Source organism: Melozone crissalis, unplaced genomic scaffold (assembly GCF_028551555.1).
Source record: "Melozone crissalis strain CALT ecotype California unplaced genomic scaffold, PUWL_Pcris_2 ptg000027l_1, whole genome shotgun sequence".
Lineage (NCBI taxonomy): Eukaryota > Metazoa > Chordata > Aves > Passeriformes > Passerellidae > Melozone > Melozone crissalis.
The window spans coordinates 32,822,817-32,842,351 of record NW_026535805.1 but is presented as its reverse complement, the minus strand read 5'-3'; the positions used below and the strand labels follow the sequence as shown (position 1 = coordinate 32,842,351).

The 19,535-nt window shown below is 42.5% G+C and overlaps 1 protein-coding gene across 2 annotated transcripts in view; it reads right to left on the bottom strand.

Moving 5' to 3' along the window:
* ARFGEF3 (ARFGEF family member 3) overlaps positions 1-18,988 on the bottom strand; it is a 91,325-nt gene extending 72,337 nt beyond the window's left edge. The window contains exons 1-4 of one of the 2 annotated variants that reach the window (XM_054280642.1): positions 18,593-18,988; positions 17,473-17,524; positions 5,367-5,448; positions 2,205-2,336 (exon numbers count right to left, since the gene is read on the bottom strand). In XM_054280642.1, the coding sequence (XP_054136617.1) occupies positions 2,205-2,336; positions 5,367-5,448; positions 17,473-17,524; positions 18,593-18,677 (351 nt within the window). In that variant the 5' untranslated portion in view covers positions 18,678-18,988. The remainder of the gene's footprint in view (positions 1-2,204; positions 2,337-5,366; positions 5,449-17,472; positions 17,525-18,592) is intronic. The other variant, XM_054280643.1, reaches the window with a different exon arrangement.
* Positions 18,989-19,535: the final 547 nt, after the last annotated feature.

Below are 19,535 nucleotides of genomic sequence, written 5' to 3'. Positions count from 1 at the left end.
TACAGTGAATTCTGTACTCCTGCATACCTACTTTCACACTGATTTTGCACGACTAAAAGCTTTTGTGTAATCTTTGATGGTTGCACTCTTAATACCTGTGAGACTGGTGCAACTGTGCAGTGAGTCACAAAGAACCAGGCTGGCACCACAGCTGACACAGTTTCACACAAACCTGCTCACACTCAGGAGTGTCTCATGTCTATCTGCACTAGATAGAGACATATTTTATCTTCTCCAAATGAATAACACAGTCTAATGTACAATCATAAGCTGTCTTGAGGACACATTTTAGCAGATCCAAGGACATAAACACATTGCTGAGACCAGCTGCTAGAAATCTCCCTCCTTCCTCTCTAAAGGCTTTAGCCATCCATCAGGCCTGGGTTAGCTAATAACATTTTCAAGTGTTGCAATGGCATCTGTAACCTTCAGGTTACAATCTGAAGAGATGTCTGCTTGATTTGACTGTCAGGCAAGGCTCAGATCTAATGAGTCTGTGTTTTAACTGTCCTGATTACAATGTGTTCTGGCCCTCTGGTCTCTTGAAATATTTAAATCAAAATATAATTTTGCTTTGTTCTCAAAATGGGAAGTTGAAGTTGTAGCCTGATTTTTACCAATATATACATTTTGCTCAGAATTTGCACATCAAAATTTCACTCAGTGAAATTAAGACAATGTTCTCTTTTCTCTTTTGCACTTAAACTGGAACTGAACATGGTTTTCTAATTTAAAAAAAAAAGCATACATAAATGCAATGTTTTGGCTTGGGTTTTCTGTGGTTTGATGTTTTGAAATTATATTTGCTTCTCACATGTCAAGAGAACTTGAGAAGATATTTACTCAGAACTGTAGAAAAATACAGTGTTCACATTCTTCTTAGTGTGGGGGCTTTGCCTTGCAGATGTACATTCAGGGTTTCAAAGAAACTGTGCATGCACATTCTGAATCTGTAACACTCAAGAATGTAAAAAAAGTAACTTGTAAAAAATTATTGCATTCCAAGAGGAGCCTGTTGGTTCAGTACAGCAAGTACTTAACTCTTCCCCTTTCCCTCTGTAGAGACAAAAGGGGCAGGAAGGAGGTGTGCTGGGTTAGGAATGCAGAGCAGGGTGTCATGAGTTAAGCAGAAGCCTGCTGCCATAAAACAGGTAACAGTCCACACAAATACTACTCCTTTTTTTGTTGCTAGGTTCACCTCTCTGCGAGTTCTGACACAGTGTGCACATTCCACCTCCAGTGTAAAGAGTACAGATGGTAGAGAGCAGTTTCTGAGCGGGTAACATACATTCACTAGACCCAAGATGTCACACAGAAGAAACAAAATAACTAATCTATGCACTTAGAAAAAAAGGATGGTCAAGGAATAGACCCAAATATATCAATCAGTACTAGGTATAATGAACATGCAAAAAGGACCACCAGGTTTGTTCCAAAATGGTTTCACCAATGATCAGCTATAGCACAACAAACCCTGCAGCGCAAAGTTTACACCCAAACATCTGAAAACTGTCCACCATCATCTTCCTTTGTACAAATTATACAGGTATTGCCAATACTGATATAGAAAAATGACTTTTAAGTCATACAACCAACATGATCACAGGGCAAGGCATTTCGGTATCGTCTCTCTGCCAAAACAGAACCTCCTGGCAGCTCAGCTTCCTAACACGCTCACAAGAGAATGCTAGAGTATTCCAGAAATTGAAGTTCTGACAGAGTATACAAAACACCAATTTCCCTTATGCACTGGTCCAGGGACATTTTGATGCCTAAACAGATCATGCTCTGTCATTAGCACTTTACAAAGAGAAAATACAGCTAACAAATTACACAGCACCTGTGCACAAACAATACAAAATTAAAAGTGTGCACAGCCCATCCTACAACCACTAAAGCTCAATAACAAACTTCCAGATCTACAAGTCCTTCGCCTGTGCTCTCCTATGGAGGAAATTGATTGTGCTGCTGAAGTTTGTTAAAACTGGAACCACCAGTATTCTGAATCCTAATGAAAACTATCTCCTATCTAATCCAGGGAAACACAAAACAGAAATGAAAACAACTGACATCTGCCAGTAGGAAAAGGGAATCAAATGCTGTCCTAAAATGAAGATTTTCAAGGCAGCAGCTAATTTATTTGCTAACCCAGCATTCAGTCACACAGCCTCCGCTGCAAGCACTGATGTGTGTGAAACACTAACCTTCATCACTTCAACCTGCAGGTCTTCATTGAGCGATGGAGTCACTTTGACAGCATTCAGCATCTGATTAAGCAACTGTTTCTCATCTGAGTCTGTTTCCACGGATACAAACCTCTCATCAGACAGCAGCTTCTGCAGAGAGAAAATGGCAATGTACATGTTAAGACAAAAACTGCCTCTGCAAAGTACTGCACCTAAACCTATTAGGGCTTGGTACTAGGGTGGTTAGGCTTTCTGTCTAAAATTTTCAAATTAATCCAAAAATATAAAATACAAGAAAAGCAGCAAAACTGGGAGATCTGTGTTATGTCAGTTGCCATTGCAGTATCATCTTTGCCCATCCCACATCCCCAGTGACTAGAATAAAGCAGACATCAGTAACTGATATCACTTCATCTAATGTCCTTAGCAAAACTGCTCAGTATTTTAGAAGCTGGGAGAGCCTGAAACCTTTGCAGCCCCCTAGATCATCAAAACAACAACAAATTTTTAAAAAACCCACTCAGGCTAGCATCCTGGCATTGAACTAGTGCTATCAGATCTCCTGCCCAACAGGAGACAGTCACCTACTGTCCAACAGAGCACTAGTGCTGTGGAAGCGGCAGTTTTGACCCCTGGCAAAATGTGTTTTGTGTCATACAGAAGTTGACCATTAATGAATACAATCAAGTCCTCAGACAAAAAGCACAATTAACAAGTGACTAACACAAACACACACAGAAACCAACCCAAGCTGACATGATACCAAAATTCCTTGTCCTGACATTGGGTTGGTTGAACTGAATTCAATACAGACTGATTGAACCACAAACTGAGTATTTTAGACTGATCAGATTTACTTTGCCCAATATCTCAGAAACATCTCCCGACATTGTCAATGGCACTATTTTCTTGGAGTTCTACCAGAAATGCCTCTTCCATACAGTCTATAACCATCTTCATGGGTATCTCCCATTAGTAGCAGGCATCCTGCAAGAGATGTGTCCACAAAAGTCTTTTCCCAGCTCCTATCTTCTCAGAAGATCCCCAAACAGAGCAAAACTAGCTTGTCTTAGATCCCAGTGACACAACCTTACTCTGTCTTAGTAGAGACTTTGAGCAGCCCACTTCCCTCTCAACATTCTGCATCACTTTTTTACTGATGCTCATCTGCAGCTTCAACATTGCAGCACAGTTCACTGGCTCACTCCTACTTCTTATTTCCTATGCTTGTACTGGTTTTAGCTGGGATAGTGCTAATTTTCTTCGCAGGAGCTCAAAGAGCGCTGTGTTCTGGATATGTGACCAAAACAGCACTGATAACACACCCAAGTTTTGCTATTGCTGAGCAGAGCTTACACAGCCTCAAGGCTGCCTGTTTCTCAGACTGGTTCCCCAGCGAGTAGGCTGGGGCTGCAGAGAATTTGGCAGAAGACACAGCTGGGACAGCTGATCCCAATGTGACCAACGGGATATCCCAAACCATATGACACTGTGCTCAGCAACAACAGCTGGGCAAAGAAAGAGGAAGTGGATGGAACACAGATATTCACAGTTAAGGCATCTGTCTTCCAATATTACAGTTACCCATGATGAAGTCCTGCTTTCCTAGAGATGGCCAAACACTTGCTGCTCCATGGGAAGTGGTGAACAAATTCCACATATTCCTTTATTTGCACATGCAGCTTTGCTTTCACTATTAAACTTGGTCTTAGCTCACAATTATCCTCACTTTTACCCTTTTGATTCTCTCTCCCATACCCCTGAGAGGGAAGGAGTGAGTGGGTAAAGCTGAACTGCCAGCCAGGGTTTTAAACTCAGAATGTTTTAAAGCATTTCCCACATACCAGAATATCAAGTGTTTTATCTCTGTACAGCCTGATGAGATGTAACTAAATCTGCAATGACAATAATGGGGTTTTCTATATAAAGAAGAATGTTTAGTTCAGGATGGGAGATATGGAGCTGTTGGAGTCAGTGCTAAGATGACAAAGAAACTGGAGCCTCTTGTGAGGAAAGGCTGAGAGCTGGGACTGTTCAGACTGGAGAGAGAAGGCTCAGGGAGGATCTCACCACCACACATAAATATCTGAAGAGTGCAAAAAGGGCAGGAACTTTTCAGTGGTGCCCACTGACAAAACAAGAAGCTCTGGGCACAAACTGAAACACAGAAGATTTCCTCTGAACACCAGGAGAAAATTTACAGTAAGGGTGATCAAACACAGGTTGTCCAGAGAGGTTGTGGTGTCTCCATACCGGGAGGTATCTCTTTTCCAGTCTAAACAGAGCCAGCTCTCAGCCCTTCCTCATAAGAGAGATGCTCCAGACCCTTTGTTATCTTAACAGCCCTTCCCTTCTACAACCATGCCCAATATGAGGAACTCTCTAACCAAGTGTCTGACACCTCATATGCTGGATAAGGTGAATTTGAATGATCCACTTACATCTTATATTCCCAGAACAATTTCTTTCTGGCCCTCCAAGGGAAAAAATTCTTTTTGGAAAATGGATTTTATATCCCAGCAGTGTGCCAGGCTTTTCCACAACTAGCATCCCCCTAGTGATAAGTATCTACTGACTTTTACTCATTTGTCCAATTAAAAGAACAGTAAACTGCTTTAGTTTTTATACTGTCAAACCCAGGAGAGTTTTTTTTTTTGTTGCTGCACTGCTGTTCTCTTTTGCAATTTCATGAAATTGCATTTCATGAAATGAAATTAATTTCATTTCATCAGAATCAGATGCTGTTTCTACTGTCTTTAGTGTACAAAAAACCCAGAAAAGTGTCCACACATAAAGAACACAGCTCCAGATCCTCTATTAACTTCTCCATCTTCCAAGCACTGCTGTCGTCTTTTCTAGAGGAAAGAAAACAGCAAGTCCCAGCTTAATTTCTAAGATGCTTAGCAGTGGCAAACTTTTCTGGGAGTAGCACAGGCTCCACAAGGAAGAGTACATCTACATTTCAACGTTAAAATGCAAGACCTCCCACCTACCTGCAAAACATTTTTAAGCTTCTTCAAAATCACCAGCCTTTACTTGCATCCTAACTTCTGAACAGAAATGTGAACATTATTGTTAGGTTCACCCAAGGACAGATGCTTTTTCTGCAGTATTTTTCAAAAGAAAAGCCTAGATTTTCTTGACACCCACTGCCAACACGCTCCCACTCTAAAGTCATACCTGCATCCCTGCTAGAGCCTGTTGGGCCAGCTTCATGCTCTTTGATTCCAGAGCCAGTTGAAGAGGAAGGAGACACTTCTCCCTAAGGAAAATTGAAAACAAGTGAGAGGGGAAGATGCAATTAAAATTGGTATTCAAGTAACATTCCAGAAGGGCTGTATCAATTTCAGAAAGATCATGTTTGCATACAGCATCCAAAGATAATTTCACAATTCTGTGAAGCACTTTTACCCTCTAAAGAAAGCTGGCATATTTCACACACTTCACACATCTCTAATCCAAAAAGCACCTTTAAGTGCTTTTACATTGTGCCTTTGTTATACTTCCTCTCTTAAAGTGAGGAGAACCCGCATTTGAAATCAGCAGATCAACAGGTGCCAAAACAAGGTACCTGTGCATTAACTGGTGCTCCATCAGCCAGACACAAACAGGGAAAAAGGAAGGCAAAAAGATTATTACAGTGTATAGTACTAACTGAAGGATGCTAAAAACTGATGGTTATTTGGACCTGCATCTCTACTAGGCAGAACATCACATTTGTTTTAGACTTTCTACAGATTTTTGCAACAGCATATAAACATTTTGGGCATTATTAATACTGAATTAATTTATTCTCACATTAAAGTGGATGGACACTGGGAGGAGAGGGGAAAATGAAGAAAGTCATAAGCCACTGGAGTGGATCCAGTTCAGTTTCATGATAATGAAGACAGGTGGGAGCTCCTATGGCTTATGTGTAGCTACCTCGCACATCAGCATGTTGCCTGCCATCTGTCATCACATACTGCAATGAGCAGAGAACAATAAGAGCTTTGATAGATGTCCCAAAAAGAAGAGCAAAAAATGACAAACAGGAGGATGGAAATTAGAACAGATTAAATTAGCTGAACTTCCCATCCTTGCTAAAAATGTTTAACTGAAAATCTAATTAGGGCTGCTGCAGACTGTGCTCCCACTGTATTCTTGGAGAAAATGAATTGCCATTGTGTCATTTCCTGTTCTTGTTACACACTCAGTCAATTAAGCCTTTAGCATTTCTATGCTACAGCTATGAAACACCTGCAGAGATATCTTACAATGTTTGATTAGCTTGAGCACCCTTCACACTTCAGTTCAACCTGCCATTTAAATGCATCATCTGATAGCATGAGAACATGAAGGACAGGCAGATAATCCTCAGGCAGAACAGGAGAGAAGGATGTAAATTAACACAGTCCCTTCTAATGTCTTAAGAATTCAGTTCAATAAGGCTGCAAAATAGGGAATGCAGATTGGAATTACCTCAATGGATTTGAGTGCAGTGAAGTAAGGGAATGAGGTTTGCAGCCCTTTTATAATTCCACTCTGTTTTGAGCAGTCCCTCACCATGGGATTTCATTGCTTACTGCACCGTCTGCAGTTCTGTATGGTTAACTGACAATCCATGCAGGTTTTGTAGTACTGCACATGAAGGATATTTTACATAAGTGAAGTTCTCAGAATAAGCTGATGCACAACAATACACTTCAAAACATGTTTAAGAACATTCTCCATTTACATAATGTACACAAAGTAGTTTCACACTGTAACTCCATACTGCTGCATGCTGGTGTGGACATATGTACACACACAGTCTGAGGCACAAATACCTACTTCACCCTGACTGAAACACATCAAGTACAACACAGAGAGAAAATGAAAAGAAGGGAACACCTTTGACTTGGAAGAGAGGAAGCTACTTGCCAGAGCAAGCAAAAAAGCTCAGCAACGGAACCAAGTGCATAATCTGGGGCCAGTACCTCCCAGAGCACAGGCTGTCCCTCCTGAGCAGCCTCACTCCAAGACCGTCAACTTTGCCAACTGCAGAATGAGTGATGGGAACACACACAGCCTTTATATTCAGCACACTGGGTTACAATGACCTTTCTAGTTGTCCAAGCTTGCTGTGGCTTGTCAGCCTACCAACCTACCTCCTTCCCTGCAGGTCTGGAATAAGGGATGCTATGGCAGGTCAGTCAAAACAGACTGCCAGAAAGGTCAGAGCAAGACAAATTACTATTGCACGTAGAGAGATCATAAAAATCTTCCTATTCTCATTGTAATGACAAAAAAAGCCTTTAATGAGAAAAGAATAATGTGTTATTAATTCACTGTCATGATAAAAACTGTAATGCAGATAGGAAATTGCCTAAACTTAACTCCTTGTTGTTAGTCCCTGGAACACAGTCTCACAGCCTACCTTCCCCTCCTTGACTTAGGGAAAGGGGCATGATAAATGAAGCATTTTTCCCTTCATGCAAATGGTGATAATCCTATTATTTTTAATCCCATTCCTGAAAATTAAAGATTAAAAATAAGACAGCCCTCTGCATTATCTTCCTGCTGAAAATTACATAGGAGAAGCAAAATTCAGAACCTCAACACCTTATCAGCACCCAGTTTGCATTCCACAGAATAATTTACAGCCCAGTCAAAGAAGGGATAAGAATTTGATTCACCACTGTTGCCATTTTCTGATACACTGTTTATTAGGTAGGATAACAGTCATAGCAAAAGTCTGACATACAGTCAGAGTAACCAAGGATTGAAAAGATTTTCTCCATCTTGGCTGCTTAAAAAGAACAGAGTAGCACAGTGTAATATTATTAGCATCACTTATTCAAGAAGAAGAGTTGGCCCATGATGAGAAAATAATTGGTAGAGACGAATTTTCAGAATTCTGCAAGTACCCACAGCTGCTACCCTTATGTAAAACAAACAGAAGCAAACACTGTCCTTGCACAAATAGGAATGATTTAATTTACATAAAACAAATTCTAGTGTTGTATCTATGAACACATGTACATATAAAAATAGAAACATAAATCTTTTTTCCTGTACTAGTTTAGAGAATATTGGTAAAAGATTCCACCAACAAATTTAGGCATAAAGGAAGTATTTAAAACCTAGACTAGAAAGATGGAATAAATACATCATTTTTCAAATAATAACTCTTCAAGAAGAATGAAGATTTAAGTCCTTGCTCGCATTCTAGAGAAATGATTACTGCAGAAATATTACCATCCCACTTACAAAGAGAATTACAGTCAAACTCAGGTTGGAGAGAGGTTTGGAATCCACAGTATATAAATACCAGGCAAGTTCTCCCACCTCCACAATGCAGGAAGTCAAACCAGATGATTACAACAGACCCCTTCAGCACTAAAATTTCTACCTTTATGCAAGTACAAGTTTGTCAATAGTACTTAGAGAAATAGTAGAGCAATAGGATAAAAGACAAATTCTGAAGCCTTCCAGTTAGAACCGTCCTTTTCCAGAAAAAATAAACCAACAAATTATCTTTATGACACTGTGCCACTACAAGATGATCATGCACCATTAGACAACTTTGGTGCTACCGTGCTGTATAAGAATGAACAAGCACTCAGTGTTGCAGTTTAAAGGGCCGGGAAAAAAAAAAAAAAAACAAACAGTTGGGAGACTGTTGCCAAACTATGTAGATATAAATGCTGACTTGCATCCACAGGGCCAGGATTTTAATCCAGTTACTCACTAACACAGAGACACTTGTGGGCATATTTCCTGTATCAAGAGATTTGACTCATATATTTGCACCGATCAGGTGAGCTTCCACCTTTATAGAAATTTTAATCTCTGGCTGAAGGCCTTTTCATTTTTCCGTCTCACCATTTGCATCTTACTTTTTAAAAAAATCTCATTATTTTCCTTCCTACAGAGCACAAAACTCTTTGGTTTTATCCAGTTACAATGGAAAGGCTTCTTCTCCTCTGACTTAAGGTTAATGTTACTTTTCTTTCCATATCCAATTTTCTCACCTCAGCTGCTGACATCAGCTCTCTCTCAGAGTTCCATCCAACTCGGTATTTAATTTTTCCTTCCTCTTTTTTTCATGTATTCCCTCTTCCCTTCAATCCTTTTGCTTTTCAAACTCAGACACAAAGTCTTCATCCAACAGTTAAATAAGCCTGTCTTTGCAGAGAAATATGAGTTGCTTATCAGAGAATGTTTAATGACACAGGGGAAAAAAAAGGACAGAATAATGCCTAAATGTAATTTCCCACAGTTTCCTAGCTAGAACTTTATTAATTCTTTTTGCAACCTGGAATTGTGAATGAGATTGCAATTTAAAACTGCTTGGTATTAAAGAAGTGACATAATGGTATTTATAATCTTTTTTATTTACATCCTTTCTAAGATAAATGAATTTGCCACTACAGAAGCAGCATAGCTCTACTCGTGGAAAAGGCAAACATGAGCAATTTAATCCTCCAGCCAAGCCAGTGCAGCCAAGACCATAGAATTCATGTGATCATAATTAAGTAGCTCAGCACAGTCACTCAGCTGGAGAGCACTTCTGAGGTCATTTGCCTCCTTGCTATACTAGCTAATAACTCCTTGATTTTAACAGAAACACAAAGTTCCTAGATAGGAACTTGTTGTCAAGATGAGAACAAAACAGAATCAAAAAAAACCTATAAGCACAAGGTGTACTTTTACTTGAGAGGAGAGGAGAGAGAGACAGCAAAAGATTCTACACAATATTAAAGTAAGGTGGACAAGGCCAAAATAATAATCAGATGCTTCCAGTATCCAAAGCTCTAGCATAATCTCTCTCTGACACATCCTCACTGCTCTCCCTAGAACATCCACCTCCACAGATATTTGCCCTTTGTGCACAAGGTATCAATAGTCACTCGCAAATTCTGCTCTTAAGAAGCTTGATGACACATCAAACCTCACCAGCTCTTAATCATAAAGCAACCTGTAGCCTTTATGTAATTTTGTTAATTATGATTTGGAGTATGAAGATGAGGTGACAAGCTGGACTTGCTCAGCTTACATTTTTGAAAGTTTATCAAACTATTCCATGAAATCTCTTTTCCCTATATTCGGTAACTCTGGAAGAGAAGCTAAAGATTTGTCTAGTGAAAGCATTTTGTTTCAAATTTTAAGTAAAAAATGACAAATAAAGTGTTTTATGAGAATTAAGCTTCCATCAAGAGAAGTTTTACAATGCTGGAAAAAGGTAGGCTGAGGAAATGGAAAAAGAGACACAGAGGTATCATCACATGGACATCCTGCAAATTACCTTATTTTCTCCACTGCAGCTGTGAGTTACAGAAACCAGATGAAGAAACGGGAGAATGAGGCGTATTTCTGGTCATTACTAGTTACATTTTGAAGGTCAACGCTGTAATCTGCAATGCCATTCAACTTTCACAGCAGTTCAGCGCTAAATCTTGACAGACCTAAGGGACGGTTGCTAAAAATATCCCCATGTTTGCAATGCATTACGTAATTTTATACTCACTGCACTTCAGCATATTCAGTTTCTTAAGCAAACAAACATTGAAGGAAATGAAAGGCAGTGAATTTCCTGCCGCTTTGTTACTTTTCATGGAATGTAAATAAAGGAAATGTGAGAAAAGACTTTTATTATTCCCACTCACCCCTTCATTTTCAAAACAAAGAAAAGTCATGACTTGCACAGCATCGAGCAAAGATCAGAGCAGAGCATTTAGCAGGAAAACAGTCCTCTCAGTTTCAGCGTCACCCCTCTTCCTGCACCATTTAGCAGGAAAACAGTCTCCTCAGTTCCAGTGCCACCCCTCTTCCCGCCCCCAGCCATATTTCATTCTGTAAGGCAATTATCAAAAGCCTCATGATGTTCTCATTTTCTACTCTTCTGCAAGCACTGAAAGTGATCAAATGTTTAAGACAAACACACATACTGCTATCCTGTTATCATCCTTAGAACCTTAGGTCAATATTTCAGTTGCATTTATTGTTAGAAGTCTGACAGTTAAAACTATGGCTGCTTTCATCCTCAGCCCTGCCCAGCTGCTCCCCACTCCCATTCTACCGGGAGAATTTTCTTCATTTCCCATGAAGAAAATTAACCTCAGCCCAGCCAAGACTGTGGGGTTTTATCACAAAATAGAATGAATTTTTGGAAGAGTCTATAAAAGGAACAAAGACCCAAGGCAGGGGTGATTATTATGGTTCACTAATACAAAGAAGATCAGGAAAGGCAGTAAATTAGTTTCAGAAAGAGCAAGCACTGCTCTTTTACAAAAACACCATTGAAACCAAAGAAACAAACCTCATTCAAGCTCACAAGTAAGAGTAACAGAAACTATGTGTCTTTTTTCATAACAATGCTAAATTTTGCTCATACATTCAAGAGTCACAACCCCAGCTAACAGGTTTTCAGGGACTCCTGAGACTGACCCCTTATCCTTTCCTCCCCAACACCACTGTCTTTTGGGGTCGCAGACCAGGTGCAAAATTTTGCTGAGATAAAAATACCTGCCCGTTGGACAAGAAATAGGGCACTTACATATCCCAGATTAAACATGCAGATTGATTCAAATGCTGTATCAGTGGCACATTGTCTTTCTAAACACTAATTTCCTTCCCCCATCTACTCCTCAACATTAGAAATGAGAATGCAAAATTTTAAATCAAGACCAGTGCATGTACACCATGTACACCATCCAAAACACCAAATGGACTACATAAGTGCTCCCACAAGTCTGGATCCAGGCTGTAAACTGCCAGCATGGGAGATGCAGGTCAGTAATCCACACTGTCACTAGAATCTCTTCTTGGCCAGTTGCCTGCCAGGGAACTCATAATTCACTTGCTGAATGGCAGACAGTGACCATGTAATGGTTGAGCAGCATGAGTCACATCCAGCAGTCACATCCAGGAAGAAAGCACAGCAGCACCTAATGCCAGGTGGATGTGGCAGCAAGAGCAGGAAACAAATTGTTTTAAACAAAGAGAAAGAGTAAAATAGAGAGAGATATGCTAAAACCATCCCCCCCCCCAAAAAAAACCCCTCAGAGACAACTATTCCTCCCTCCCCACTCCTTACTTCTGTTCAGGGGATCTGCTATGTATCTACCAGCTTTCCGAGCCACTCTCTCCTAGCAGAAAGAAACTAACAGAAAACATGAACAAAATTAAGAGACGGGAGAAGACATAAACAATGAAATCACAAACATTTCTTCGCAATAGAGAAGGTGAAATGCATTCCAAGATTCAAGATTCTGTAAGTGGATGAATTACCTGCAAAGCTAAGTGGATTGAAAGTCTCTAAAGCATTGTTTGTTTGGTGATGATCACACCACAATTACTGCTTTTATTACTTGTTGAGCACATGTAAGGTAAAATGAGTGAGCATGTTGTTTTATTTAAGAGATTATAAACTGCATACTTCTCAAGAACTATGTCAGACCCTAATCTAGAGATACAAAAAAAATAGTAGAACTACCACTTTGCTCCCCAAATGTTCTCCTTCCCACATGTCCATGACTATAGAAAAAGTTGAAAAACTGCTCTCAAAAGCTAGCACCAACATGATTAACACTGGGACACAAGCAAGAAGAGACAGAATCAGACATGAACTGGTTATTACACAGGACCCTGCTCCTCACTGACTTCTGACTTTCCAGCTGTAATCTCCAGAAACACTGCCCTCCCCAGCTGGACAGGGGAGAGAAAATATAATGAAGGGTCCCTGGTTTGAGATATGGGCAGGGAGAGATCACTCTCCAGATACGGCCACAGGCAAAACTGACTCAAATTAGAGACACTAATTGAATTTGTTATTACCAAAACCAGAGCAGGGTAATGAGAAGTAAAATAAGCCCTAAACACCTTCCCCCCCACTCCTCCCTCCTCCCATCCAGTGACAGGCAGGGAATGTGGGTTATGGTCAGTCCATCACACATCATTCCTGCCACGGCTTAGGGAAAGGAGTCACATCCTGCTTCAATGTGGGTCCTCCACAAGGATGCCAGCCCTCTCAGGAAACCTGCTCCTCTGTTCATGAGTCCACAGATACCTGCCAAGTTCCTACCTGCTCCAGCACAGGCTTCCCACAGGCTCACAGCCTCCTCTCAGGCATCCCCCTGCTCCAGTGTGAGTCTCCTCCATGGGCTGCAGGTGGATCTCTGCGCCCCCATGGACCGCCATGAGCTGCAGGGGCATGGGTGCTTCTTCATGGTCTGCACTATGGGTTTCAGGGGAATCTGAGCTCAGGCACCTGGAACACCTCCTCCTTGTCCTACTTCACTGACCTTGGTGTCTGCAGAGTAGTTCCTCTCACATATTCTCACCCCACTCTTCTCTGGAAGCAGTAACATCTGCAAAACAACTCTTTTCCTTGTTCTTAAATTTGTTATCATAGAGGGGTTGTCACCACTTCCGACTAGCCCAGATTTGGCATGGGGCACTTCTGTCTTGAAGCCAGCTGGCATTGGCTCTGCTGGACATGGGGGAAGCTTCTGGCAGCTTCACACAGAAGCCACTGCTGTAGCCTCTCCTGCTACCAAAACCTGGCCAGGCAAACCCAATTTGCATTTCTTCCAAAAAGAAATGCTCCTTCAGAAGTCCCAACCAATTTCTTCTTTCCAGCAAAGTCTGTGCTGATAGCAAGCCATCAAGTTTTACATAGCCTGTAAGGCATGACTTACTGACATAATGCATTCCAAGAAACTCTGGCAAGCCCAAGTTTTTTCAAAGCAGTATGTGACTGGCAACTGCTGTCTAGCCTCTTATTTTAGCCTCTGATATGCAGATAATCCTCATGAGCATTAAACTGCTCCAATCAAACATTTTTTTTCAAAGCTCATTTTCTTGTGTCTGTTGAGTTACCTTTTATAGCTCATATTTCAGCCTCTAAAATCACAACAAGCCAAGAAGAGAGCCTTGTTCAATGTATAGTGCTGGCCTTAGGGGAGAATTTGCCATCCTGAAAATGCTGAAGTGAATATAGCCCAGCTGAGTAGCAAACAACTGTTTGCTAGCAGACAACATTAAGGTCTCTAAAGCTGTTTTCCATGCGATCAATTCACCAATTAAAACACAAGCACATCAATTTCTCTTATCTAATTCATTATTTATAAGTCAGCCACCCAGCCTCCTTAAGCACTTAGTATATATCCAATTTTCACAACTCATATTCAGAGACAAATACCATCATACTAGACGGATCACAAGAGGCCAGTTACCAACAGGTTACAGGACTCTCCCTTCTGAAGAATTCATTGAACATCTACAGCAAAGCCTTGAACTGACTTAAGGCCATTTCCATCTTGATCCACTTTAATCTTTGTTATTATCTCCCACCCTTGCCCAATACTCTGATCGTAAGTTAAAAGTACCGAAAAATCACACACATATTCCTATCTCAAGGCAGAGCTGACAAGACTTTGTGGGAAACTCTGTGTTTGTAGGAGATTTGTATTTCTTTAGGAAGTGAGACATTTAAATAATGACCCTTACTAGAATCAATATGCAAGGGCATTAACGAGGATTTTGATTCCTAAGTCCAATTAACATCAAAGGAAGTTGAACAGCAAAATAGTCTCATCTAGCTCCCTGAAGATATACCAAACAGACTCCTATCAAACTAATTAAAGAATTACATTCCAATCTGGATGGTCAGTCACTGGGACTCCCTTGTGGCAAAAGGTGCTCCCAAACACAGCAGGCATGTGCTATCTAAATTGCTACCAGATAACTGCTGGAAAAAGCTCCTATGCAAATGCTACAGCTGATGTCCCCAGTTAATTGCACAGATATCAGGGAACTGTAATGTGGTCTGCCTCATGTTCAGTAACACCAGCCCAACTAAGATGAAACCAAGGATAGGTCAGGGACATGACAGAACACAGTCTACCCCAATACTACAGTGGAAATACGTATGTAGCTGATATAATACATGTCAAAAACCCCTTGAACTCAAATGCTCATAGTCTGAGGAAAAGCAGAGACACCTTGTCTTCCCCATTATCACACTAGGACCACAATTTTACAAAAGACAACTTTACAAAGAACCTCTACTCATCAAGAACTGGGGTCTCAGAAGCAGAGAATGGCTTTTTATTTTGTAAGAAAGAAGTGAGTATAGAGTTTACATATTCTCATTCTTGTGAGCAGCCTTCATTCTTCCATTCTAGAAAGAAAAGAACCTAAGTGTAGATTAAGATTCCAACTGGATGAGCAGCCAGAGGCTGATTTGTGTTACAGCAGCTGATACAACCTGTATCTGATGTAAGATTAAAGCAGAAAAGAGGCACAGCCAAGACATGTCCATCCTGCATCTTGGCTGTGTTTCTGGTCACAGCCATTGCTCTACTTTCCAGGCTTTTCTTTTCCAGTATTAGGAACCAAGCCATCACAGTGCTGCTTTTTAACAAATACCAAGCGAAGAACTTTTATCTAATTTGCACATCATGCAGGCAAACTCCAGCCCAAGATGTGGCCCAGTGTGCTATTTGGAGCCTGGCAGTAGCTTGTTATCAGAGAGTGAAGGGTATGCTTAGCAACATCTCCCACACTATCTAAGGCTGTATGGCTGAGCCTCACCAAGGACCCCACAACAAAAGCTTTTGTGCAAATCCTCTTGTGTTCCTTTCATTTTCCAAAACATCCAGTAATAATGTGCATTGCTACTGACAAGTCTAACATTAAGAGCTTATTTAATCATTGCTACACGTGCAAAGGTATTAACTTTACTTAAAAAAGGGGGATTTACAGTGGAAAAAATACTCCAACTAAACAAATACATTATTAAGAACACTGGAGGAAGAAGAGAAAAAGGCCTCTCTGTAAAGCTGTAGTAGGCAAGGGGAAAAGGAAGAAATGTGGTAACAGCTAGCTAACCAATTCATAGGGAATGACAATAGCACTTAAAGGCACAGACCACACACCATATTAGAGGCTGATAAATGGGAAGGTGAAGAGCCAAGTTTTCTCCAGCCACAATGTCAAGTAAACATAATTCTAGTGGACCTATTGAGAATTAGTCATCCAGCTATTCCCATTCTGTGCTGGAAATGCATTGTGTCTGGCACTGGTTATGTCAGACCTGTGCTACATCCATCCCCCATTCGATCAGAGGCCTCTTGTGGACTGCAGCTGACAGGAATTTAGAGCGGCAAAAGAACTGCTCCTATTCTTTCCCTGTTTGGTGACTGCTCTGGAATAACTAGTTCTTCGATCCCTACCTTTCCTTGCAAAGCATATATGAAAGAAGCATCAGGGAATCTTGAGGTGATAAAAATACTCCCAGGAAAGTAATGTTGTAGCAAAACAAATGTCCCCCCCTATAAGCAGCTCAAAGTGGATACCTGAGAGGTTCACGGGACAGGCCAAACATACAGCAGCATTCCTATATCCTCCTTTATAAGCTCAAACACTTCGATTAAGGTACTTCTGAGTAAGAATGGTAGCTGTGCATCTGATAGATTCCAATCAATTTCTTTCATGGATTTGTTGAGGTGGTTTTTGCATGCATGCAATCTTTCAGCATCCATTACATTCTCTAAGAAGGCAAGCCTAAGCATTTCATATCTCAACTATTAAGCTCTATGAAAGAACATGCTTTTGTTTTAAACAGAGCACTTGCTAGTTTCCTTTGATGACTCTTAATGGTTCTGTCAAAAAGAACAGTGAATAATTTTACCTATTTACCTACTCCATAACAATGACAATTTCCAAAATGAGATTTTAAATAGCTAGACAAATCAGGGCCATGTCACCTCTCCCATTTTATATGTGTACAACTGGAGGTGAGAAGAAGGAAGAAGGCTCACTCAACATAATCTAGCAGGCTAAAGGAAGAAGTAGGCATAGAAACTGTATTATTTTAGTTCTTAGTCAGTGTCCTAGCTATACGATGATATAAATTTTTAGTTTCTGGAATATTTATTTTCAGTAACAAAATCTGATTTAGATTTAAAAGAACACAAGCACGCTGAGGAGAACCTAAGAAGCATCATTGCTTATTACTGAAAGATGGAATTTAGCAGAGAAACTCTTTAGCCCATAAGAGAGCCCTCCTTTCTAATCAATGTCACCACTATACATACTCATGCCCATTTTAACACATTTCCTTACATTTCATTCAGGGCCAAAGGCCAAGGATTCATCAGAAAGTTATCTACTACTACCAGCCTAGATATGTATATCTAAAAACTACAGAAATCACATAGATGCAGCCTGCTCCTCTACCTCACTTTTAATTCAAAATTTTTGCTTCAGTTTTAGAAATACTCACAAACTCTAAAGAACTCAAGTTCAATGTTCTTACCTCAGCTGATATGGTGGTATCTTGATAGCAGCATCGGGAGAATCCAAGGTTTCTGTATAATTAAAGGAAACAACAGGGCTTTTAAAAGAAACTTCTGAGCTCAACCACAGTTAGCACATCTGGCTACAGCCTCCAAGCCAATGATCCTAAAGTTTACACCTACTCCATCTGACAGAACAACAACCACTGCTGCTCTGAGCTGCCAAAGCTTTGCATAAATCTGACAGGAACATTGCATGCCCAACGAGAAGACACCAAGTACCATTTTTTCCCTTTCACATATCAGCACTTCAGCAGCACATCCACTAAAACTGGAACAGTATAGAGGATACTGGCATGGCTGCTGTGCAAGACTAACATGCAATTAATGAAGCAACTCATGCAACATCAGGATGAAAGACAGCAACAGGTCTGATCTACCACAGAATGTTGTAGCTATGCATGGATAAAACCCAAAAATTTAAAGCAATTGAAAGTATCCCAGTTATGCTGATTTAAATTAAGGGTCCTGATGATCAATGTTCCAGGTTGGAAATGTCAAAAAACACTTCAAGACATGATAAATCTCGGAAAATGGGTGGATGCTAAAATGTACCTAAGCTTGTACTCCCCTGAAAGATTAACTCGTTATACTGATCATTATATTGCAAGGATAAAAGAGCTCATGTAATCCAGTAGAACAAAACTTCTAGCTTTTAAAACAGATTCCATAAGCCAGCGTAAGAGCTCTACGGCATGGTTTTTACGATGATTTAAAGGAGGGAGGGGGCCTTTAAAGAAAAAGACAGCACCTCCAAAACATACACGGAAACTGACAGCTACTGATACCCGTATATGTGCCTCGCAAGAGCCACGAAGCAGATGCGGGCGGTGGGAAGGCGAGGGCGGGGATGCTCTCCAGGACCGGCAGCAGGTGCCACGGCGCCTTCCAGCAGCGCGGAGCTCCCGGGCATTTTGAACGGCCCAGGAGCTCCGCTCTCTTCCCAGCCGCTGGAGGCTCGGCTAAGCAGGCTCTCCTTAGCGCGGAACAAGTTTGTTGAGGTCTCCCTGCCCCCTGCTTCAGAGACCCGCTCCATCGGCGGCTCCTGCCCCGCTCCGCTCCCCCGCCCGCGCCCCTTACCGATGGCCCAGGTGCAGCTCTCCTTGATGGCCCTGTGCTTGCTCCCCGACGCCTCCTTCTGCAGCTTTCGCAGGATTTCTTCCATCTTGCCTCCCCCGGGATATTCGCCTAGCCGCGAGGGAGGAGGAGAAGCGGCGAGGAAGAGGAGGAGGAGGCAGGAGGAGGGCGGCGCGGGCGGCGGAGCGGTGCCGGGGCTGTCCCCGCCGCGGCAGTGCCTAGGCGGGAGCGGAGCGCAGCGCCCCGCTGCCGCCCCGCTGCCGCTGATGAATCACGCCGAGCTCCATGGCGGGGACACGTCAGTTGTTGCCGCTGCGGAGTCCCTCCTCCTCCTCCTCCTCCTCTCCCACCTCGGGCAGGCCCCGCTGGCGCAGCGGGGTTGGGGCGGGCCTGGCCGTGCCCGCGGGCGCGCAGGGACTCCCTCCCGGCGCTGTGGTTGGCCGAGGCGCGGAGCGGAGCCGGCGCCGCCGGAGCCGGGCCCTGCGGCGGCAGCGGCGGCCCCGCGGGAGGCGGGCGGGCGGGTCGCCATGGCGACCGGCGGGCGGGGGGCGCCGGCAGCCCCGGGCGGCGGGAGGCGGGCGCTGGCTGTGCGCTCGGGCCCCGCCGCTCCGGCCGGGGCTGCGGCTGCCGCCGCTGAGCGCTGCCCGGGCCTGCGGGCAGGTTCCCGCTGCCCGGCGCTCCGAGCCCGGCGGCGCTGCCGCAGCGCGGCCCCGCTGTCCCGCAGCGCCCTGCGGAGCCGCTCCCGCAGCGGGCCGGACGCAGGGAGCCTGGCCGGCGCACTGGCGGGAGTGCCGGCGCTCGGTATGCCCTGCTGCAACCAGTGCGGTCAGATTAGTGGCTGATGTGAGATCTGTGCCTTTCTCCTTAGCTGGCAAGTGCAGAAGGACTTAAGTAAGCTACCTGTGTGTGCCTTCACAGGAACGCACACCTTAATGTCCCCAGCAAG